General features: G+C 43.0%; 1 protein-coding gene across 1 annotated transcript; it reads left to right on the top strand.

The window, feature by feature from the left end:
• On the top strand, positions 1-22,516 carry CYRIB (CYFIP related Rac1 interactor B). Its single transcript, XM_081323314.1, has 10 exons — positions 1-79; positions 1,621-1,742; positions 3,244-3,349; positions 3,931-4,067; positions 5,473-5,550; positions 5,658-5,774; positions 8,418-8,497; positions 12,784-12,910; positions 19,144-19,214; positions 21,661-22,516. Exons 1-10 carry the CDS (start codon positions 7-9, stop codon positions 21,722-21,724), a joined length of 975 nt encoding a protein of 324 aa, XP_081179440.1. The 5' UTR covers positions 1-6; the 3' UTR covers positions 21,725-22,516.
• Positions 22,517-25,267: the final 2,751 nt, after the last annotated feature.

The following is a 25,267-nucleotide window of genomic DNA, read 5'->3' as shown; positions in this document are numbered from 1 at the left end:
CTTAACATGGGGAACCTTCTTAAAGTTTTGACATGCACAGACCTTGAACAGGGGCCAAACTTCTTTCTGGATTTTGAAAGTGAGGACTGTTGGCTACTTACGTATCATAAGCCCCGGCTGTTTGTTTTACGCATTTCTGAAAAAGAACCTTACTAGACAGTGCCCGGATCATAAATTAAGTTTCCTTTTATCAGCTAATTTATATGAGAGTGGGTTATTCAAGGATGAAAAATCTGAGCACCTGTTAGGAGCATTCACTGAGACAACATTTAGGGGGGGAAAAGGGGTTATTGTGTTAATTAATTCCAGGTTATAATAAATATGTTTAAATATTGTGTTGGTGCCCACAGCTTGTATTCAACTCTAGTGGGACAGATTTTGCAGAGTCCATCACAGGGGTAGGCAACCTTGGCTCTTTTATGACTTGTGGACTTCAACTCCCAGAATTTTTGAGCCAGCTTGGCTGGCTCAGGAATTCTGGGAGTTGAAGTCCATGAGTCATAAAAGAGCCAAGGTTGCCTACCCCTGCTCCATCAGAACTGGGAAACCAACTTCAAAAGAAAAGGCGGCCCTTATTGTGAAACTGGTTTCTTTTGAACAGAGTTTTGCGACGTGAATGAAACAAAAACCCAAGATTTAGAGGGCTTCCTTGTAAAATTGAAGTTGCTGCAAAGCAGCTGGATGGGCATGCAAAAACATCTCTGTGTAACTCTCTTGATTAAGTCAATAATGAGCATTTTCCTTTAGAATTTCTTATTAAGGCTGTGCAGCCCTTCAGGTTTAAAGGAGAAAAGATTCTTTGGAGCACATAGTGATATACTCATGTCACTAGGTGGTCACTCCATAAACTACATCCCTCTTTATTGGATTGCACGGCAACTGTAAAAGGCAGCCGCGTGACCCTGGGAAAAGATGCAGCTACTTTAATGAGATGTGCTTCATTGTTATTCCCATGAGTGTAGAAAACGTTTTTTCCTTCCCCATCCAAAGTAGTACACAGTTCAGGGCCTTCTAATTTTCAGAAGGCCCTGCTAGAGAGTAGAGAAATGGGTTGAACGTTCCTGATTTTGAATATAGATGTTTTTGAAAATTAAAATATGTTCTATGCCTATGTGGCATTGTAATAACTGCAGAATCTTCTTTTATTAGCCTCTTAAAACCACTCAGAATGGTACCTCAAATTCCAAAAGAGGCTGATCTTGAAACCATAGTACAACATAGCATGCTTTATTAACATACCTTTAGAACAGTGATAATATTTTTATTTTTGTTGCTGGGGACATGGCACAAGGACATACTGCCTGAAAATGTAGTTGATCTACTTTAATCTGCAAGATTTTTTGCAATGATATATGAAAGTAAACTGATAAAAACAGATCCAATAAACATAAAAGAAGGCCACCACCAATGGAACATTTAAAAGAGATTCACTGGTTGATAAATACAAATAAAATTAAGCCAACACAAACCTTACCTTGATGACAAATATGTTTTAGTGGAAAGATATTCTGCTAAAGTTGATGACAGTTGATAAGAGTTAGGACTAAAATATGGACATAGTATTTGGATTTGTGAAGGGGATAATTCCATACACAACCTGATATTCTCTCCTGTGTGTAGATGCTCAACCTACAGAATCAGAAAAGGACATTTACCATCAGGTGAATGTAGTGTTAAAGGATGCAGAAGGAATCCTGGAAGACTTACAGTCGTACAGAGGAGCTGGTCATGAAATACGAGAGGTAAAAGTTTATATTGGATGTTCAATTCAACAAACCTTTTATACAAGAGTAATGCCCATGAGCTTCGTTTAGATCAGTGAAGGCCTCTGGATGTCTTAAGTGAGAAAACATTAGACCAGGGGTCTTCCGACTTGGCCCTTTGATGACTTGTGGACTTCAACTCCCAGAATTTCTCAGCCAGGCAGACTGGCTGAGGAACTCTGGGAGTTGAAGTCCACAAGTCATCAAAGGGCCAAGTTTGAAGACCCCTACATTGGACATTGTTGTTTGTTCATTAGCTTTAACTTACAAGTTGGTAACTCTGGGTGGCCTTCAGCCAGCCTTACGTTCACTGGGGAAGTTTGGGAGTTGGAAGCCCACGCAGCTTAAAGTTGCCATGTTTGGAGAAGACATGGTCTTGATCAAGCATGTCTTTAGCAATCATTTATTTATTTTTTATTTTAATTCCATTTATATCCCGCCCTTCTCCGAAGACTCAGGGCGGCTTACAAGCTTAGCAGTAGCCTTCATTCTATGTATATGCCTGCTTATTAGGGCTTTCACACACACCCCAAGCGGCATTATTACAAAGTCAGCTTAATTGCCCCCAACAATCTGGGTCCTCATTTTCCCTACCTGGGAAGGATGGAAGGCTGAGTCAACCTTGAGCCTGGTGGGATGCGAACCTGCACTAATTGCATGCAGAGGCTTTCTTTATGCTTTTCCAGGTAAGCAATCTATTCCTCATCTGTTGTGCCACCACCGCGCTGCTTCCTTTAAGGACCACATCCCAAAGATGCTTTTTCACGAGGAAACAGGACTTTCTTGTTTTCCTTTGAAGAGGTTTTGCTTCTTGGATGAGAAGAAAGTCCGGTTGCCTCGTGAAAAAGCATCTTTGGGATAACTTACGACCTGGATGACTGAGAATCTCCGTAGATTTTAAGGATACCCTTTCTTTAAGGCATCTCCTTCCCCCCCCCCCCCCACACACTTTTTGAGCCATCAGTACGTGGGTCAAACACTGCACTTGGGACTGGCAATTCCGTCACTGATACAACTGTAGCATGAAAAACCATGTGACTATGCCCAACTTAACAACAGCAGTTCATCTTTTTTGGTTGTTGCCATTACGTTAGTCACCTACAGTCATTAAGTCATTGTGTCACCTGACTGCAACTTACTACTTCCCTCGACTTGGCAAATCAGAAGCCGTCCGTGAAGGTTGCAAATGGAGTTCACATGACTATGGAACACTGCAACCATTATGTTAACACACACCAGTTGCCAAGCGTCTGCATCACAAACGTGTTGTAAAAGGTGATCCTCGTAGAGTTGCTATTGACCTCACAGCCTGATGTGTACAGTGAAAACTTTTAGATCATTGTACCTCTCTCTTTTTCCCCCCCAAACATATACACGACATACAAAATAATGCCTCTTCTTTGTCATCAGATAATATTAAAGAAAAGGATAGGGGTAAAAGGGAATTTCTATGTTTATGAAACGGGTTTTTTTTTTCCAGGCAATACAGCATCCCACCGATGAGAGGCTGCAAGAGAAGGCGTGGGGTGCAGTTGTCCCCCTAGTGGGCAAACTAAAGAAATTCTATGAATTTTCTCAGAGGCTAGGTAAGAACATTAGCTAATCGTTCATAGTATTTATTTTATTTTATTCATTTAGCAAATTTCTGTATTGTTGCCTTGTGCAATTTTAGTTTAGTGATGCAAAGCCCTGAATCCAGCTTAGCACGACAGATGATTGGAGATAACTTTTAAGAACAGTATCACACCCACACATAATTTTGGCAACTTGCTGCTGGTTGGTTTGAGTTGTAAATTTTCAGCGTCTCTACAGTTAGGCAAGAACCTGTTTCTTCTTCTTCTTCTTCTTCTTCTTCTTCTTCTTCTTCTTCTTCTTCTTCTTCTTCTTCTTCTTCTTCTTCTTCTTCTTCTTCTTCTTCTACTACTACTACTACTACTACTACTACTACTACTTCTTCTTCTTCTTCTTCTTCTTCTTCTCCTCCTCCTCCTCCTTTTTTGAGGCTGGTTAAACTCGTCTGTTTAGACAACACACCGCAACACCTAGGATTTTGTCACGCTTGAACCGCGCCCTGTTTTTGTAACTGTGAATTAGGCCAAGATAGTCAACACATCCCCAGCGTTTGATATATTCCTGTCTTTTCTCTTTTTTTCCACCCTCAAAATAGAAGCTGCTTTACGAGGTCTCCTCGGGGCCTTGACTAGCACGCCTTATTCTCCTACGCAGCATCTCGAGCGAGAGCAGGCTCTTGCTAAACAGTTTGCAGAAATCCTTCATTTCACGCTTCGGTTTGATGAGCTGAAGGTAAGTACAGAGTAATTCCCCGCCGAACTGTTAGCTGGCTGATCGCCACGTCACATTATATTGATTGTGAGCTTTGGTCTCCTTTTAGACTATGTTTAAAACAAATGAGGAGGCGCTTAAATGTCTTTCTTCCCATTTCCACCTTTTGCAGAAATAATAGATTTCTAACAGATTCTTTTAGAACATTCATATTGACTAGTGAAACGTCTGTTAGATGAGTCAGGATATTAATCTACATTAATCCACACACATATATACGTGTGTGTGAATGAGACCTTCTGGATCAGTTCAGGAGCCGTTCTAGGTTTTGTGTTGTTTTTTTTTAATCCTATCCCTCACTTCAGTGCAATATACGGAAAATCTTCAAGGGAAGAGGAAAACAATCTGATTGTTATATCCCATTTTTGCTTCTTTACATTTTGGAGCATCTCTTAATAGTCCAGTTGATTAAGCTTTACATATGATCAGGTCCTGAACCGTGATAATCAATACTACTGAAGTGGCTTGGGCTTGAAATGCCATTTTATTTATAATTATTTATTAGGCATATAGGCTGGCTGGGGAGTTTGGGCCAAACTAGAAGGCTGTGAGTTCTAGTCCTACCTTAGACATGAAAGCTGGCTGAGCGACTTTGGGCCAGTCATCAGGAGACAGTGAGTTATAGGCATACTTTAGGCATGAAAGCTGGCTGAGCGACTTCGGGCCAATCACCAGGAGACAGTGAGGTGGTTGGGGAAATAGGAGGATAACTCAACTGCCTTGAGTTATCTGTTAAGTAATAAAGGTGGGATAAAAAAATCAAATAACTGTCTAATTTTTCCACTTTTTACAAATTAGAAACTCAGCTCTCTTTTGAACAAGTTAAGGCAGAGATTGGCAACCCTTTGGGGCATTTCCCCTAATAAAATCACAATAATTTGATTGTGAGTCACCAAGACTTAACAGCAGGGGTCTTCAAACTTGGCCCTTTTATGACTTGTGGACTTCAACTCCCAGAATTCCTCAGCCAGCGTGGCTGGCTGAGGTATTCTGAGAATTGAAGCTCACAAGTCATAAAAGAGCCAAGCTTGAAGACCCCTGCTTAACAGTGTTCATGATCGACAGGCATATAAATTGCCTATAAGAAGATAAGAAAGTAGAAAAGAGTAAAAAAAAAATATATCTCACAAGTTCACCAAATCTTACACGTGATTTCAGGATTCCTCTGCCTCAAGAATTGGCATATTCTCTCCTCAAATCTCATGTATTCTCCCCTGGGGATCCTGACTCACAAGCTTTGGCAATTAATTTTTAAAATATTTCATGGAGGTTCTGTGGACGTCATTTTGGAGTATCAGAGACTGACTTGCCCAGGCTTACATGTAATTTTGTCATGATGTTCTTGGTCTCTGGTGTTTCTTTTTAGATGACAAATCCTGCAATTCAGAATGATTTCAGTTATTATAGAAGAACCTTAAGTCGTATGAGAATCAACAATGTCCCAGTGAGTAACCTTTAAGGAGAGTCGAAGAAAATGACTCACTGTGTTCCTTTCTCCTTGACCTGTTTAATGAAGTCAATTATGCAAACATTTATTTTAACTTTTGGTAGGCAGAAGGGGAAAATGAAGTAAACAATGAATTGGCCAACAGAATGTCCTTATTTTACGCTGAAGCGACACCAATGTTGAAAACCTTAAGTGATGCCACGACAAAATTTGTTTCAGAGGTATGTGCAGGTCTTAATTTCTATTAATGCAGAATTGCTTTGGAAAACAATTAATGCATCTTGCGACTGATTTGCATAAATCTTGTGCTTGGGGTTTCAGTGGAGACAAAGGATCAAACCTTGTCAGTATTATGAACAGTTCTTCATGGACAGCAAGAATTGTGTAATGTTGTTTGGGAAGTTGTTGTTGTTGTTATTAATTTCGCAAATTCGTATAGCTACCCATCTCACAAAAATTACTCTGGGCGGCTTACAAGTAGAATAGCAAAGCCATATCGCAAGATTAAAAAAAAAATATCGAAAATAAATAAGAACAAAAGTGAAAACCTGAAAGAACCTCAACATATCGATAAAGGAGAATATTATTAGCTCAGGGTTAAAATGAGGGTGCTCTCTGAGCTGGGTTGTTTTCTTGCAGACATTTCATTACCCAGCTAAGGAACATGATGGTTGCTAGTCTAGTATCGATGATGTTACCTAATTTGAGCAATGAAATGTCTGCAAGAAAACAACCAAGCTCAGAGTGGCACCCAGGACCACTCAACCTCCTTTGGCCTCATACAAGGACTTTGCAGGTTCACCACGGGATCCCCGAGGAAGAGCCATACTTTAAGGCTTTCCAGAAAGCTGGCAAAGGTGGGGTTAATATCCCCTCAGAGGGACTGATGGTCCAGAAGGTGGAGGCTACAACAAAATAAGGCTCATCTACCGAGTCCCCCAGACCTCTTTGTGGATGGGACCTGGATTATATATCTCTTCTGCTAGGCTTGGTTGGATGGGTAGATAAATATAATTGGGAAGAGATGGTCTCATCAATAACAACAACAACAATAATAGTTGGAACGGACTTTGGAGGTCTTCTAGTCCAACCCTTTGCTTAAGCAGGAAACCCTATACCATTTCAGACAGATGCCTGTCCAGTCTCTTCTTAAAAACTTCCAGTGTTGGAGCATTCACTGCTTCTAGAGGCAGGTTGTTCCACTGGTTAATCGTTCTGTCAGGAAGTTTCTCCTCAGTTCTAGGTTGCTTCTCTCTTTGACTAGTTTCCATCCGTTGCTTCTTGTCCTGCCTTCAGGTGCTTTGGAGAATAGCTTGACTCCCTCTTCTTTGTGGCAGCCCCTGAGATATTGGAAGGCTGCCATCATGTCCCTCCCTTGTCCTTCTCTTCATTAGACTAGATCAGGGCTAATGAAGCGCCAGTCAGCTGGAAAGCAGCACTGATCCTGGGGCTTCCGCTGAGCCCTGACATCCCTGCAGCTTCAGCCATCTCTCGCTCAGGCTTGTGCAGGGCTGCCACCAGTTCAGCTCATTCCCCTCCCCTGCTACCACTTTTCTAGGATGGTCGCGTACCACCTGCCAGGTGCCAATGTACCACAGGTCCTTACCACTGGTTGAAAAGCCCTGGACTAGACATTCCCAATTCCAGCAACCGTTCCTTATATGTTTTAGCCTCCAGTCCCCTGATCATCTTTGTTGCTCTTCTCTCCACTCTTTCTAGAGTCTCAACATATTTTTTACATCGTGGTGACCAAAACGATACAGTATTCCAAGTGTGGCCGTTATCAGGGCTGTGCACTTTTGCTCGCAGCCAGACAGCGGAAACCAGGGTTGGAATGTTATGGTTGGCCGGGAGGGAATTGAGGAATTGCGTCGTCTGTTGGCCTGGGAGAATCTTGACACCTCAAAGTCGAACAATGAGGGCCTTCTGAGCTGAGCTGACTGTTTCCAAAACAAAAAGATGGCACTGGATTGGTGGACAGTGGACGGCCCCGGGGGTGGTGGTAGATAAAGGGGCTATTTTAACTATGCAATTTTTTTTCGCCAGTAAACCTCAGAACAGGCTTTGCTTCTACTGTGCCTATCTGGATCCATCAGTAAAGTTATATATATATATATATATATATATATATATATGTATATATATATATATATATATATATATATATATATATATATATATATATATATATGTATATGTATATATATATATATATATATATATATATATATATATATATATGTATATATATATATATATATGTATATATATATATATATATATATATATATATATATATATATATATATATATATATATATATATATATGTATATATATATATATATATATATATATATATATATATATATATGTATATATATAGTCTTGGTAAAATAATGTCCCAGGAGTTTCTTTTGCTACATATGCCAATGGGATGGTGGACACGATCCCTCAGATAAGATCTTAGGGCTTTATTTGGGGCTTTAAAAGTTGAAAGTCAAAGCCATAAGACCTTGAACTTCACCAAGCAGCAAACTGCCAACCAGTGCAACTCACAGAGCAGAGGTGTGACTGTCTGTGCGTTCTCCGCTGTCACAACACATTTTGTGCCAGCGGAAGCCTTGGGGTGCTCTTCAAGGGCCGCTCCAGGTAGAACACAAACCTGTTGGACCGCAGAACCTCTGAATATTCCTGCTGAATGCCTTGCACAGTTTAGAATTGGGAGAAATGGCTCAGATAACCACTGTGCCGTCTTTAACCATATTGACTCTTAGTACAGGCCCCCATTAGGAAAGGTGAGGCAAAAACCCGATGCTCCCGATCACGTTTCAGTAACTTTTCTTCCTTACCGCCTGTTCACAGAACAAGAATTTACCTATTGAAAACACCACAGATTGTTTAAGCACCATGGCCAGCGTTTGCAGAGTCATGCTGGAAACCCCGTAAGTAGAGCGATTCCTTCAGATACCACCACTGTTAAAGATCAACATGCACAGGGTCTAAAACCAGGGGCCTTCAAGCTTGGCCGCTGGCTGAGGAATTCTGGGAGTTGAAGTCCGCAAGTCTTAAAAGGGCCACGTTTGAAGACCCCTGGTCTACACTGAGCAGACAGGAGGAAAAGTGGGAGTTGGTGTTTTTTTTTGATCCATGCAGTTTACAGACAAAAGATGGCTATGCCGAACTGGCCCTGGCTGAACTCATAAAGTTAAGTGGCATTAGGTCTGGTAAGTTATTTGGATGGGGAGCACCAGAGGTGTAAGCTAGTTTGGGAAGCCCAGAAGTAAAATGCAACAAAAACACGAAGGAGGCAGTGGCAGGCCACTTCCATCGTGTTCCCAAGAAAGGTACACGGACAGGTTGGTGAAGTTACTAAATACTTACCTTGACCCAAAGGAGTGTTTACTTTTCATATCGGAATGTTAAGTATAAGTAGTCCTCAACTTACGACTGGTCACTTACGAGCCGTTCAGGGTTCTGACAGATCTACCTGACAGGTACTTACAACCAGGATTCAAACTTTTAACGGTTGCATTCTCTCCCCTCTCTCTCCCCCCCCTTCCCAGTCTTGTGATTGCACTTTGGGAGCTAAGCAACCAGGCTGCATTTATACTGTCACATGAATGCCTTTTACAAAGGTTTTGTGGGGGGAAATCGGCATTTATTTCCAGTTTTTGGCAACACCACACCCATATTCGACTCATTGGTTTGTGTAGCGAGTGTCATGTTTGCTTAGCAGCCATGACATTCACTTAACAGCTGGTGCGAAAAAGATTGTAAAATCAAGTGGGTTGGACCATCATAAGACCATCAATGTGATGAGCAGGCATCGTTACGGTCATAACCTGAGGACTACCTGACACAAAAGGATAGAACCAGCATTGATTTTAACAAACATAGGAGCAACTATTATATGTTGACTCTTTTTTCCTCCCAGATAGATTTGGAAGAATCTCTGACAAAACTTGGCATTACTTTAATAGATTTTATAGCCTAAAATACATGTTTGGAGACTTCAACCCCCCCCCTCCTCCCTTCCCCATTTTAACCTCCTTGCTGGACAAAGAAGGCGAGTAGTATTTTGTAAATTTTCAATTAACCTAAATGAGGGTTTTTTCAATAGGTGAGGATCATCATTACAGTGAATCTATCGGTACAAGTAAATTTGTAAGAGACTGAAAGAAATTAAAATCGGTAAAAGAAAGAAGGGTAAAGTCAGCCAATCAATTTATTCCGGTCTCTGCAAACACACACACACACACACACACACACACACACACACACACACACACACACACACACACAGCTGCACTGACGTTAAACTAGCCAGAACCTTTTTAAAACGACAGAATATTGCAGAATGCCAGTCTCCTCCCATCTCTCACCCAACCGCTGAGGTTGTTGCAACATCTAGAACAAAGGCTGAGACCAAACCTACTTTCCTTAAGTTAGCTTCCTCTTCTCCCAAAAGATATCCTTTCAGCCCTGAAGTTGCTTTTAGGGTAGAGATTGGTGGTGGGGAGCTGTGTGGCAGATCTTTTCCCAGCCGTGGGAGTGGAGAGGAGAGGGCGAGGCAGAGGGAAGGAAGGAAGGAAGGAGAGAGCAAGAGAAAGAAAGCCAGAAAGACAGGAAATATTTGGTGTATTGTCAGTATTTAGGTCTCTTTCTCCAGCGGTTTTATATAAAATCACGTTTTCCAAAATGCTGGGTCACAAGCCTGTTGCCCCTTCTTTCGGTTTGATCTTTTTATCCACATAGGTGTGTTACAGGGATGCTACAGGAGATTTGCCAGAGGCAGGAATCATAGGGAGCAGGGATATATCCTCTTATCCTGTCTCCTTTCTCAGCAAGAGTACAACAGTTCTGCAAAGGAGGATCTCGATGAGACCTGAGCGGTGGTATAAAATAGAACCACGAAAAATACATTTTGCCTCTGCCCTCTCTCATCAGGTGGTGACCATGAGGCAAATAAGGACTGTTTCCCTTATTCTTCCAGTAGACCTAGTACCCCACTAAAAGAGCAGATGGAGTTACATTCTTCTTAGAAAGATCTTGGCACTTTGCAGTTCTAACAGTCTCTTATGTTTTGGGGGAAGCTCTCCAGTTTATTCTTGCGGGAATACTGTTAAATATTTCAACACTTAGAGATGCGTTCCAAGGTCGCTGGTACTTTCCTAAATCTTTTCACCTCCTACATAATTTAAAAAAAAAGTATGAGAGATGTCTATTTTGCCCAGAGTACAGTCTGTGTAAAGTTGAAGCCCAGTTTCTCCCCCCCCCCCCCCCGGCAGCTTCCTCCTTTGATTAAAAACAATATCAAAATAAAGGAGAGCCAGTTTGGTCTCCTGCGGGGGTAGGCAACCTTGGCTCTTTTATGACTCTTGGAACTCCCAGAATTCCTGAGCCAGCCATGCTGGCTGTGGAATTCTGGGAGTTGAAGGCCACGAGTCACAAAAGAGCCAAGGTTGCCTACCCCTGGTCTAGTGGGTAAAGCACCAGGCTAGAAACCAAGAGACTGTGAGTTCTAGTCTTGCCTTAGATGTGAAAGCCAACTGGGTTACCTTGGGCCAATTACCAGGAGACTGTGAATTGTAGTTGTTAGGTAGATGACTATGGCCTAAACTTTTTTACACACCTCGGTGTATCTGCGTAAACTTGACTACTCTCAGTATCCTCTTTTTCTGTGCATGCTCTTGTTAGCTCAAGAGGTACTCTGCACATCCTTGTCAGTAGTCCTGCCTTAGATATGAAAGCCAGCTGGTTGATTTTGAGCCAATTACCAGGAGACTGTAAGTTCTAGTCTTGCCTTAGATATGAAAGCCAGCTGGTTGATTTTGAGCCAATTACCAGGAGACTGTGAGTTCTAGTCTTGCCTTAGATATGAAAGCCAGCTGGTTGATTTTGAGCCAATTACCAGGAGACTGTGAGTTCTAGTCTTGCCTTAGATATGAAAGCCAGCTGGTTGATTTTGAGCCAATTACCAGGAGACTGTGAGTTCTAGTCTTGCCTTAGATATGAAAGCCAGCTGGTTGATTTTGAGCCAATTACCAGGAGACTGTGAGTTCTAGTCTTGCCTTAGATATGAAAGCCAGCTGGTTGATTTTGAGCCAATTACCAGGAGACTGTGAGTTCTAGTCTTGCCTTAGATATGAAAGCCAGCTGGTTGATTTTGAGCCAATTACCAGGAGACTGTGAGTTCTAGTCTTGCCTTAGATATGAAAGCCAGCTGGTTGACTTTGAGCCAATTACCAGGAGACTGTGAGTTCTAGTCTCACCTTAGGCATGAAAGCTGGCTGGATGATTTTGGGCCAGCCACTCTCTCTCAGCCTAACCCATCTCACAGGGTTGTTGCTGTGGAGTAAATAGGAGAAAGAAGGAATATTAGATAGGTTCTCCATCTTGAGTTGTTTTTAAAAAAAATAATAAAGGCAGGATATGAATGAATAATTTTTTAAAAAAATAAAGTTCAGGAGCTGAGCCAGGGCTCCCATAGAACTGCTGGATGCATCCAAGAAGGACTGATAACAATAGTTGAATTTTATAGTTGATAAGCTTAATTTATGAGCCTTCACAAACGGGCTGTCATAACAATCACTCATTGCAAATGTAAGTCGTACTTTGGGAAGTTACTGAGCTGAACTTGCACGTGTGTTATAAGTGGGTGTTGTGATTCAGGGTCAGCCTGTGGGTTCGGCAGTTGGGTCGGACGATTCAGAGGAGGAGGAGGGGGGTGTTGGAGAGCCTGCAGAGGACAGCCCTGAGGCTTCGCAGAGCCCTCAGCCAGGCCCCTCTCATCTGGTTACTACGCAGACCCAGCTGTGTGAGCGTGACAGCGTGGATGAAGATGACCCACAGCTGGCTCTGTTCAAGGACGCCCGACGCAGGAGGCAGTCAATCAGGAGTAAACAGAGAAAGGCAATGGGGCACCTCGGAAGGAGGCAGAGAGAAGCCACGCCTTGAACTGTTTAAAAGGGGAATGTGTGGGAGGGCTGGTTTGCTGAAGGCAACCGTTTGAATAGCTCCTGTTTCATGGTTCGTGTTTTGGTTTTGCTCTGTTTGCTCTGTTTTGTGTCAATAAATTTGGCAGGCTTAGTTCCAGCCTCTTGCCTTTTTGTAAAGGGGTTGTCCCTGCCTTTTCTGCAGGGCCGGTAGTAGGCTGGTACAGAACAATGGGAGCTCGCTTCAGCTTTTGGCAACCCAATTTCTGTTATGTTGTCTGTTGTTTCTCCAGGGAATACAGGAGCAGGTTCACGAACGAGGAGACCGTATCCTTCTGCCTGAGGGTAATGGTGGGTGTTATAATCCTCTACGACCATGTGCATCCAGTAGGTGCTTTTGCAAAAACTTCAAAAATTGATGTAAGTTCTGTGTTTGGATAGTCGAAATATTCCTTTCCATTGCTGACTGCAGTGGCGGTGGTGGTGGTGGGGACAATGGGAGTGCGTAGAGGGTTCATTATAAATTGGAAAGAACTATTTAGGCCGGGGTATCCAACCTTGGCAACTTTTTTAAGACTTGTGGACTTCAACTCCCAGAATTCCACAGCCAGCCTGGATGGGGAATTCTGGGGCTTGAAGTCCACAGGTTGCCAAGGTTGGGCACCCCTGATTTAGGCCACTGTGATCGGTGTACGAATCCAATTAAAATACCCCAGACAAATAGTCATCGCCCTCACTGTAACCCATGCAGTACAGCCCCCCCCGCCCCCAATCATTTCTCCTAAGTTTCTGTTAGTGAATGGCTCCTACCAAAAGGAAGCCTGTTCTACAACTGTTTATTTAGCTCAACACATTAATATCGCTGCCTATCTTACCTACCGTAACTCGGCACAGCTCACAGATAGCAGCAATAAAAGAAAACAGTAAAACCAAAATCCCCAAATACCTGTCGGACCTCTAAAATAGCACTACGCGATCCATCAACCGTCAGTCACTAGACTCCATTCTTACGCTGCAGGAAGACCCAGGTTTTCAAAGCCATCTGGAAGGTTAGTGAAGTAGGAGTTGCTGGATCTCACCCAGGAGGAAGAGTGCTCCACCAGGCAGGGGCTGCTTTGGAGAAGGTGAATTTCTGAGAACTTACTAAATGACCCCCCCCCCCCGTCTGATGTGGCAGAAAGGAGAGGCACCCCACTAGTAATCTTGCCTTGTAGCATTCAAGGCATTCAAAACGATAGAGGTGATCCTCTGCTTACAGCCACTGGTTTAATGACCGTTCAGAACGGCTTATTAAGGACCCTGCATCTCCATAGCCACATGGTAAAACTTCAGCTGCTTGGCAGCCAGCCTCCATTTATGATGGTTGCAGCATCCCAGGCTCCTGGGGTTGTCATCTGCAATTGTGAGTCTAGGGCAGGGCTTTTCAACCTTTTCGCCCATTCTTCCTCTTTTAGATGCCTAGCAAGGTGTCAAAAACCTGATGACCCCCCCCCCAAAAAAGAGGACTGTTGGAAATTACAGTGGCACTGAAAAAAGTGCCCCCCAAGCCACAGCTGAGCAAGACACCTGCCTGCCCGCCCGGTGGCCCTCTTCCTCCTGTCCGAGGTTTTCATTGTTGTGAGCATTTCTGTTGAGGATTGGCAGCGGGGGTGGGGTGGGGGGTGTTTGGTTTTTATTCCCCCTGTCTGCTGGGTGGTTGCAGCAGGTTTGGGTCACTTCACATGACCCTGGGACACTGTGACCGTCATAAATATGAATCAGTTGCCAAGCATCTGAATGTAAATCACAAGACCCTAGAAATGCTGCAACATTCCAGCTGATTGGCGCTTCTTCTGGGCTCAGCAGAAGCACCAGGATCTGCGCCAAGGTCCCGCTGACAGCCCCGAAGAAGCGCCGATCAGCTGGAAAGCAGCACTGATCCTGGCGCTTCCGCTGAGCCCTGACAGCCCTGCAGCTCCAGCCGTCTCTCGCTCAGGCTTGTGCGGTGCTGCCCCCGGTTCAGCTCATTCCCCTCCCCAGCTCCCACTTTTCTCAGATGGTCGCGTACCACCTGCCAGGTGCCAATGTACCACAGGTGGTACCCGTACCACTGGTTGAAAAGCCCTGGACTAGGAACATCCCTCCCACCCTCATCGCATGCCATTTCTCTCTGGAGGAAGGTATATGGAAATTCTCAAGTCATCCTGGTCGTTTCACGGTTTTCAAGGGACAACTAGGTTTTCTTCAAGACGTTTCACTTCTCATCTAAGAAGCTTATTCAGTTCAAAGAAAGTCTGGTTGCCTTTTTTTTTATGAACCTTTATTATCAAAGTACAACATGTATAAAATGAGATTGGCGGAGCTTCCCCTTCGTGCTCCCCCCCCACAACTCACAGTGACAACAAACCCACCATCTTGTTACACCATGTGAGCTAATTGCACAACACACCGGCCTCGCAAGTCAATCATACATAAAGTTATTTCCCGTTCAAGAGCCTGACAGCCCACGGATAGAAGCTGTTCTTCAGCCTGTTGGTACAGCTGGCTCTACTCCTGTATCTCCTACCCAATGGTAGGAGAGTAAAGAGGTACCGTCCAGGGTGTGAGTCGTCCCTGAGGATTTTCCTCACTCTTCCAAGGCAGCGGGCCCTGGCAATGTCATCCAGTGGTGTCAGGGGACAGCCCACAATGTCTTGTGCTGTGCTCACCACCCTCTGTAATGCCTTCCTATCCGTGGCTGTCAGACCAGCATACCAAACCACAATACCATACGAGAGGACGCTCTCTATAGTAGACCGGTAAAAGAGGGTCATTAGCCGTTGTTCTACCCTGTTCTTCCGCAAGACCCTGAAGAAGTGGAGTCTCTGATGGGCCTTTCTGGCCACCTGGGTTGTATTGACTTTCCAAGTAAGATCTTCACAGAGGTAGACTCCCAGAAATTTAAAGGAGAAGACTCTCCACACAGCCCTCTCTCCCCCCCAGATGTAAAGTGTGGTAGGTTCCTCTCTCTTCCTCCGGACGTCTAGCACCATCTCTTTCGTCTTGCCGATGTTCAGGTGCAAGTTGTTCTCTAGACACCATGAGGATAGTTTTTGTACCTCCCCCCTGTACGCTGTTTCGTCTTATCACCTGTAATAAGACCCACTACGGTGGTATCATCTGCGAACTTAATGATCGCAGTGGATGGGTCGGACAATACACAATCGTGTGTGTACAAGGAGTACGAATGCTAACTCCATCAAGAGTGAAAAGATAATACCTCATCAAGTCTGAGGGAGGAGAGCAAAACCCCAAAGCCGCTCTGTCTTTGTACGGTTGAGTTGGAGCAAGTTCCTTCCCCATCCATACCTTTCTATCCTCCAGGCCACGGATCAGCACCTAAGTATAGAACTCAAACAGTGTTGGATAATTTTCTTCCCAGTCTTCCCTTTTTGGGGAAAGTTGTTCTGAGAATGGTAGGCATTCAAGCTTCAGGTGGGCCTAGGTGAAGCCAATTATCTGGATCCTCTCCAGGTAGAAAGTTTCAATCTGCTTCCCTGTAACTTTTTAATCCATATTTTTGATTCCGTTTCCTGCACTCTGAAAGGGGAGCGTCGGATCCTGACTTTCTATGTGACGAAGTCATTCCTGTATTTGAAGAGGGCTGTCATTTGACCCTGGGATAGCTTTCCTAATCCTACTGCTTCCTTCCTTCTCTCTTAGATTTAGCCTCCCCTGATCATCCTTATTGCACCCCTCTTAGCCTCCTCCAATTTCTCTGAATCCTTAAATCAGAGCCCAGGGGGATCTAACTAAAGCAGAATAAAGGGGAGCGTGATTACTTCCTGTGATTTGGCAACGGTGCTTCTGTTGAGGCAGCCTAATAAAAGTGTTCTTATTGCAACATCAGGCTGCGGTTTCAAATTCGGTTTGCAATCTAGGACGTTTCCATGATCTTTTCCCTAAATGTCCAATCTTAGGACATTTGGAATTGGCTTCCTAGGTGAAGCACTTGAGACTGTTTCTGTTATACTTCTGCAAAACAGCACTTCTTTCCCTTTTCAGATTTTTGAAAGTTTTGCACATTTTTTTGCCACCGAGTGAGAACCTTGACAAAAATCTGAAAGGGGCGAGTACAGGTAATCCTTGACTTATGACCGCAGTTGAGCCCGAAGTTTCTGTTGCTAAGCGAGACAGCTGTTAAAGTGAGTTTTGCCCCCATTTTACGACCTTTCTTGGCATAGTTGTTAAGTGAATCACTGCAGTTGTGAACTTAGTAACACGTTTTGTTGAATGAATCTGGCTTTCCCCATGACTGCTTATCAGAAGGTCCCAAAAGTTGATCCCATAACCCCGGGACGCCGCATCCGTCTTAAATATGAGTCAGTTGCCAAGGGTCTCAATTCTGATCATATGACTGTGGGGGTTACTGCAACGGTTGCAAGTGTGGAAAACGATCATAAGTCACTTTTTCAGTGCCATTGTAACTTTAAATACTCACTAAATTAACTGCCAACCTCGCTGTTCCAAAGCACGTAAAAATGCAAGCAGAAAAATAGGGACCACTCCGGTGGGAAGGTAACAGCGTTCCGTGCGCCTTTGGCATCTAGTCATGCCGGCCACATAACCACGGAGACGTCCTTGGACAAGCGCTGGCTCTTTGGCTTTGAAACGGAGATGAGCACCGGCCCCTAGAGTCGGAAACGACTAGCACGCATGGGCGGGGGAACCTTTACCTTTCCCTTTAAATGAACTTTTGTAAGTTGACCACTACCTGTACTTTTTTCACAGAGTATCAGCTTTTTTCCCCCCTAGCCTGTAAACTTATTTTAAACTTTACTACTATCTCCTAAGCTATTAACTCTCCCATCCAATTTTGTATCGGCTGCAAATCGGAGAGGCATTCTCTACCCCATTTCAGTCCAAGTTCCTACAAAATGCTGATTAGCTAATGAACTGTGGGGCTGGAAAGCATTCCAATTAAGTGGATAAATAGCTAGCTCAATAATTATACCCACCTCGTCAAATTGGAGAGAGATGCCAAGTGGGTGTGTGTGTGTGTGCTAAATCAATATTAAATCTGTAACCTTCCCACAATTTGATAGGGAAGCTGTCTGATCAAAAATGGGATAAAGTTGATCTGGCAAGAATTGTTCTTGACAAATCCGTGCTGGCTTCCTTATTTTTAAAGTGCTTAGAAACAGATCTATTACTGTAGTTTTCTGGATGTTTGGTTTTCCTTTCTCCTCTTTCTGAAGATAAGGAGATTTCCGTTCTCCAGGGAGTCTAATAATAATAATAATACCCAAATATTTGGCTAGCCCATCAGGTGGTTCCTTCAGCATTCCGGAATGAGATTTATCTGGCCCTGGAAATTTAAACTCATTCAAAATAAAGAAGTATTCCACGACCATAGTTTTATCAGACTCAAGTTTTATCTCCTCCTCCTCTTCACAAGATTTGGTTAGAGAAGATGGAATGAAATGGCATGGGCCCGGATTATCTTAGGGAGCACCTGCTGCCAGCATCAACTACCCATCGGCCTGTGCGCTCCCATAGGGAGGGCCTCCTTAGGGTGCCGCCGGTCAGGGAATGCCGGCGGGTGATCCCCAGAGGGAGGGCGTTCTCTGTGGGCGCGCCTGCCCTTTGGAATGATTTACCTGTGGAACTCCGGGCTGCCCCTGACCTGCGCTCGTTTCGCCGGGACCTGAAAACCTGGCTTTTCGATCTATCCGGCCTGGACTGAGGGGTTTTTTAGTTTCAAGTTTTTTTAACATTGTTTTATTGTTGGGCTATTAATTAATTTAATTCTTTTTAATTCTATTTTTTAAATCTTAATTTTATATTGTCTTTTAAATATTGCCCTGTAAACCGCCCTGAGTCCTTCGGGAATAGGGTGGTATAGAAAACTAATTAAATAAATAAATAAATAAAAACAGGAATAACTCTGCTTCTTCTTTATTACTTGTTAGCAGTTAACCTTTCTACATTCAATAGATGATACGTTGATTTTCTTTTCCTTTTGCTTTGAACATAACCAAAGCAGCCCCTTTCTCTTATTCTTAATGTTCTGTGCTGGCCTCCAATGATTTTGCGTTTTTATTTTCATGACTCCAACTCTGCTGTTTCAGGCTACTCGTCTGGATTCTCCTTGATGTTATTTTCTGTTTCCCCTGTGTGTTCTTTATTACTTTAGGTCTTCATAAAATCTGCTTCTTTATGTAACCATATTTGGTTTTGTGGTGTTTTTTTTTGCTATCCTTCATGTGTTTCTCCTAACAACGCATTTGAAACAACACGTGGATGAAGTAGCATTCAAACTACTGCTTTAAATAATAGATGGGATAATTTAGGGGGGAAAAAAATCAATATTTAGACAATCGATGGTATAATTCAGGATTACTTTACATGTATGGGTCTCTCCCAAGTTCACAACTAGACAGAGCTTGGGGAAATTTATTCTACAGCTTCTTTGATTTTCTGTGGTGGCGGGGTTTTTTTATTGTTATTATTAAGTTGTCATTTTAAGAATTTAGGGGACTTACACTGACACCAAGTTCGGATATTTCTTAAAATATCCAATAAAGTATCTGTATGAATCAGTAAGCTGAAAATTACAGGTATGGAATTACTGCATCATGTCTAGACGTACTTTGAAATACTATCTTTTGTTTTTCTGTTTTATGGCACTCTAGATGAAAGGATGCATCAAGGTTCTTAAAGACCAACCTCCAAACAGCGTAGAAGGTCTTCTAAATGCTCTCAGGTACCTAACAAGCCCTCTTGTGTGAAGCACAATCACTGCATTTTGGATGTGTGTTTTTTTTTTAAATCCGTCTTGACGCAGCATGAATGCCCTTCTGTTTGAATCGCAGAGGTCTTCATAAAGTTGCTGGCTATGACTCTCTTGCTTCTGAGAAACAGGCTGCTAAAAATTAGCAAGTCCTCTGACCTCTTTAACTTGCTGGTTAAGCAGTGGTGTAAACCCTTCATGCCTGAAGCTGTTTTGAGCTTAGGGACAAAGCAGAGTTAAAATTGAAATGGTACAAATTTGAAAGATCGAGTTGGATGCAATAAGAACATTTTGCATCGCAAATGCTAATTGAATCAAGTGCCATCCTGTGAAAAGATAAGTCCACAAGCACATCCCGTGTGAACCTTTGTTTTAACGGGTGAATATATCAAATCTTTTGATTTTCGTTCAAACAGAATATAAAGGGAGTGCTGAGGTAATTGAACAAAAAGGTCCTATGAAAAATTCACCTTGCAGTCATTTATTCGACAACAACAAAAAATAGATACAGGTAGTCCACGGCTTATGACCAGTTGCTTGGCGACCATTCAAAGTTACGATGGACCTGAAAAACCTTTTCTTTCTTTTTTTAACAATTTATGATGCCTTTCTTCCCCCCCCCCCCTCCGGAAAACATTTACTTCTGGTTTCCAGCAAAAAAAAAAGTAACCCCATAGTAGATAATGGATGTGCTTAATGACCATGGTGTTCATTTGAGGACTGCGACAGTCACCTAACAATCGCTGCAAAAAAAGGTTATAAAATGAGGCATGGTCACACAATGACCCACTTTACTACCATTGTGACTCATGACCAAAATTGCAGGCTCAGTTGTGGTTGTAAATCGAGGACTACCTGCATAGCATGTTTTCTGTGGAAAAAAATACACCATGGTGTCATGTTTCTGATGTATGGGCTTTTCAAGTACTCTGAGGCATTGTTTACCTTAAAAGTCCTTTATTAGCCTAATACACCGGCAAATGCTTACTTGAAGGAAGCTGGAATCCGAAACCTCCGCCCCTTGCACAATATATTAAAACACAATTCTCCACCTTTCTAATTTTGTCATTAATCATATTCTCCAATTAATTTAAAGAATCAGTTTCCCTTCCGTTAGAAAACCTGCCAAGGCCTTATCTTCTTTAGTTAGAGAGATGGCCTTGAAGGTGCAATCCTACTCATCCCCCCTCCGAACCTTAAACTAAAACTTTTAAAGCAATACACAAGTTTAACCTATGAAATAGCTACTTCTTCATCTCTTGTCAAGCAATAACATTCGATGTTAGCAGCGTTGACACACGGATCTAATACCTAGGTTTTGTCCCTCGGTTAGAAGTAATCTCAAGTAGACATTTCTTAATAACTGCCCACTGATCTGTGACATCAGCTAAAAGGAATTTTTTCCCCACTTTTCCATACATTTTTTTTTACAGCTGTACGAAACAGTGCTTACGGGGTTTATTGCATCGTGGCCCATTTCAAACCACAGCATCTCAATGAACTTTAGATCTGGGCTTTAACTTGGCCATTCCAGAATCCTCCATTTCTTTCCTCCCCTCCCCCCCCCCCCCCGCCATTTCCTGGGGGTTTATTTGAAGACTTAGGGTTCCTGTCATGTTGCAAGGCCAAATTTTGATTGAGCTTTTTTTTTTTTTTTGGACAGTTGTTCTCCTTTTATCCTCCAGCATCTTCTGGTACAATGAAAAATTAATTGTGGGCCCTTAGTTGGGAAGCTGGCCCAAACCGTAGCCTTTCAACCACCATGCTTTTCAGTTGTATCAAGTTCTCCTCGGAGAACGCTGTGTTTGGTTTCTTCCAAACATGTCTTCTGGCACTGGGGTCAGTTGACTTCTCATCCAGAACATGTTGTTCCAGAACTCCCACCTTTTAGTTAACTTTTTAAGGTGGAAACGTAATCACCTTTGCCTCTTTTTTAAATTTGATGTACAATTTTTACGTTTTGAAATTTTATTTGTACACGGCCCAGAGTCCCTCTGTGAGACAGATGGGCTGTTTCTAAATTAGAGAGAGAGAGACAGAGAGAGAATATGATAGAGAGAGATGGACAGACAGAAGACAATGGTCCTATTTAGCATTGTGAAGGCGGTGGTGTAGTGGTTAGAATGAAGTATTGCAGGCTGACTCTGCCTACTGCCAGAAGTTCGATCCTGACCAGCTCAAGGTTGACTCAGCCTTCCATCCTTCTGAGGTCAGTAAAACGAGGAGCCAAATTGTTGGGGGCAAGATGCTGACTGTAAACTGCTTACAGGGGGCTGTAAAGCACTATGAAACTCTTATGTAAGTCTAAACGCTGTTACTATTGCTATCTCAGCACTGCAAACCATACTTGATCTGAGTCTCTTTTTTTTTTTAAGAAACGGCAAAGCGTCAAACTTACGTGTTCTTCTTTCCTCAATAGGTACACAACAAAACATTTGAATGATGAGACTACCTCCAAGCAAATTAAATCCATGTTGCAATAACAGTTACCTGTATAGTGTGGCCCTGCTGTAAACAGTATTCTGCAATGACTGAGATGCACAGATTTTTTTTTTAAAAAAAGTGATTGCAACTACTATCTTGTTCAGTTTTGCTTTTGATTCCCCCCCTCCCATATCCTCTCTTTCCATTAAAAAAAAAATCACGTTCTTGTCCTTGGGTAAGCTGATAACTTCTTTTTTGTGCCAAAATCAGTGAAATGTATCATCTCTGGAAGGTAATTTTTTTACTTTTCAGAATCGCCATTGTACATGGCAGCTAATTTCTGCATTGCGTTATGGATTTCTCTGTATGAGAGAAAGTTCTGTGACTTGAACTAAATATTTTTAAACGTGGTTTTTTTTTCTTTTTGTTTTTGAAAAACTAATATTTAATATTGCTTCTCGTGCATGGCAAAACTGCCTATTTACTGCTATTTAAAAAAAAAAGAAAAAAGAAAAATCCTCAGTGACTTCATTTTCTATTGCAGCTTTTTTTATGTGCAACCAGGAAGAAAATTTAAAAGCAGATTTGTTTAAATTAACTGTGTTTGTACAAATGGTACCCAACACAAAGATTTTTTTTTTAAAGAAAGAAACTAGTAAAAACTGCTGGTTTTTTTTTAAAAAAAGTTAAGTTTGCATTGCGACTCATTTTTGTAAGGATGTATGTTGTATGTTTAATAACTAATGTTTTTCCAAAAAAAATTGGTGTGTGCGTAGCCAGATACGTATGCATGTTTGTGTCAAAGGATTGGCTGTGGAAACAATAATAAAAGTCAGCTTTCATTTTTCTAAGTGTGGTTTGTTTCAGTAATTAAAGAGGGGGGGGGCTGTAATTAATAGCTGCCTGGGGAAAATTGGTTTTAAAAAAAAGTTTCTGTCAGGATGGTCTTAAAAGATGGCCATCACGTGACTGACCTGATTTTACAACTTTTTTTTTTACAGCGGTCACTAAGTAAATCACCATGGTCATTAAGTGAAGGCACAGTCGTTAAGCGAATGCCACGGTTGTTTAGTGAAGCCATTCGTCATTATGGGAAGTTTTTTGCTGAAAAGCAGAAGTAAAAAGCTGAACTTTTCAGCAAAAGCAATCATGTGGCCACGGGACACCCCAAACCCAGGTGGGGTGGGGTGGGGGGCCATTCAGGCTTCACAACCAGATCGTAAGTATCTTTTGGGGAGGTCCTTCATGACTTTGAATAGTCACTTAAGCGAACGGTTGAGGACTGGCTGTAATGTTGGTGGAACTGGATTTAGATCCTGTATAAATCAATCAGAATACAGCTGGAAGGGACTTTGGAGGGCTTCTAAGTCCATGGTTGGCAACTCGCGGCTCTGGAGCCTCATGCGGGTCTTTCAGCCTTCTCTTTGCGGCCCCCAGCCATTTGCAGAAAGAGACAGAGAGAGGCATTTGTGCTTCCCTTCTCTCTCTCTCTCTCTCCGTGTGTGTGTGTGTGTGTGTGTGTGTGTGTGTGTGTGTGTGTAAAACTCATGCTGTTCTCCGAGAAGCTGACAAGCTTATTGGGCGGGGCTCCTCCCTTTGCTGCATCTCCACAGGAAGTAGCAGAAAGCAGGGCAGGAGAGCCAGCCCTATAAGAATGCGTGTCAGCTTGTCCAAGAACAGCCATCTTGCCAGGTGAGCAGAAGATCGGAGAGAGGGGAGGAGGGAGAGAGAGAGAGGGGAGGAGAGAGAGAGAGAAGACTCATGCACAGCAGCCTCTATTTCTTTTTAATTAAACTCTTCCATCAAGTTCTCCCCCTTGCGTGCATGCGCGTGCGCACGTGAGTTTTGCGGCTCCCAGTGTTTTTTCCCCTCTGGGAAACGGGTCCAAGTGGCTCTTTTGAGTATTTAAGGTTGCCAACCCCTCTTCTAGTCCAACCCCCTGCTGAAGCAGGAAACCCTGTATCATTTCAGACAAAAAGTCAGTCTAGTCTCTACTTAAAAGCCTGCAGTGATAGAACACCCACAACTTCTGGAGGCAAGTTCCACTGATTAATTGTTCTGTCAGGACATTTCTCCTTAGTTCCAGGTTGCTTCTCCTCGATTCGTTTGCATCCGTTGCCCTCTGGTGCTTTGGAAAATAAGTTGACCCCCTCCTTGTGGCAGCCTCTCAAATACTGGAATGCTGCTATCATGTCCCCCACTAATCCTTTTCTGCAGACCAGCTAAACTCGGATCCTGCAACCGTTCTTCATATGTTTTAGTCTCTAGGCCAGTGGTGGCGAACCTTTTGGAGACTGAGTGCCCAAACTGCAACCCAAAACCCACTTATGTATCATCCGGTGGCAGGTGGGCGTGGCCCATTGGGTGGGTGTGGCCCATTGGGTGGCCGTGGCTGCGGTGGTAACGGCAGACTGGGTGGGACTAAAAAGTTCAATCAATTTCAACTTTGAGAGATTTTTTTTTTCCGTGAGAAGTTGAAATTGATTGAACCTTTTTTTTTTTTGCACGTGGCTGCAGAGGCCTAAAGCGAAAAGGTTTTATAAAACCCAGCTGAAGGCCTAGGACTGGGGTGATGGCGCGCGTACCCACAGAGAGGGCTCTGCGTGCCACCTGTGGCATGCGTGCCATAGGTTCGCCACCACGGCTCTAGGCCTTTAATCATCTTAGTTGCTCTTCTTTGCACTTTTTCCAAAGTCTCAACATCTTTTTTCTAATGTGGTGACCGAGACTGGATGCAGTATTCCAGGCGTGGCCTTACTAAGGTTTTATAAAGCGGTACTGATACGTCACGTGATTTTGGTTGTAAGTTCCTTAAAGCAAATAAAGGTAAAGGTAAAGGTTCCCCCGCACATGCGTGCTAGTCGTTTCCGACTCTAGGGGCCGGTGCTCATCTCCGTTTCAAAGCCGAAGAGCCAGCGTTTGTCCGAGGACGTCTCCGTGGTCATGTGGCCGGCATGACTAGACGCCAAAGGCGCACAGAACGCTGTTACCTTCCCACCGTAGTGGTCCCTATTTTTCTACTTGCATTTTTATGTGCTTTCGAACTGCTAGGTTGGCAGAAGCTGGGATGAGTAACAGGCGCTCACTCTGCTTCGCGGCACTCGGGATTCGACCCGCCAAACTGCCGACCTTCCGATCGACAAGTTCAGCGTCCTAACCCACTGAGCCACCGCGTCCCTTCTTAAAGCAAATAGCACTTTTCAAATTGCTCTCAGACCAGTATGCTTCATCTCCCTTCCTTCCTGTGGTCATTTTGATCAAGCTGAAGTTAATCGTAGCTACATTCCATTGAAACTAAAAGAATGAATTAACCTCAATTAACCATCTCTTTTTTCTTTTAATAGTATTTTAGCAAGATTAATTTTACTTGTTCCCTCAGCTGGAAAACCTATCCGTATATAAGTCATGAGTTAATACCGGCATAACTTCATTGGATTAAGACACTTTTAATCCACTTCCCGAGAAACAGTTATGTACAGTAATAAATTATCGTTCCAGTGACAGCCTAGTTAGCTTTACGTAGAAAATATGGAATTTTGACTTCCCAAGTACTGTTTTCCCACAAGAATCACCATGTGTTTGTTATTGGAGAATTTATAAAA

This window comes from Vipera berus (genome assembly GCF_964194415.1).
Source record: "Vipera berus genome assembly, chromosome: 3".
In the NCBI taxonomy this organism is placed as follows: Eukaryota; Metazoa; Chordata; class Lepidosauria; order Squamata; family Viperidae; genus Vipera; species Vipera berus.
Note: the sequence above shows the minus strand (reverse complement) of the source record. Positions and strands in the feature narration are given on the sequence as shown.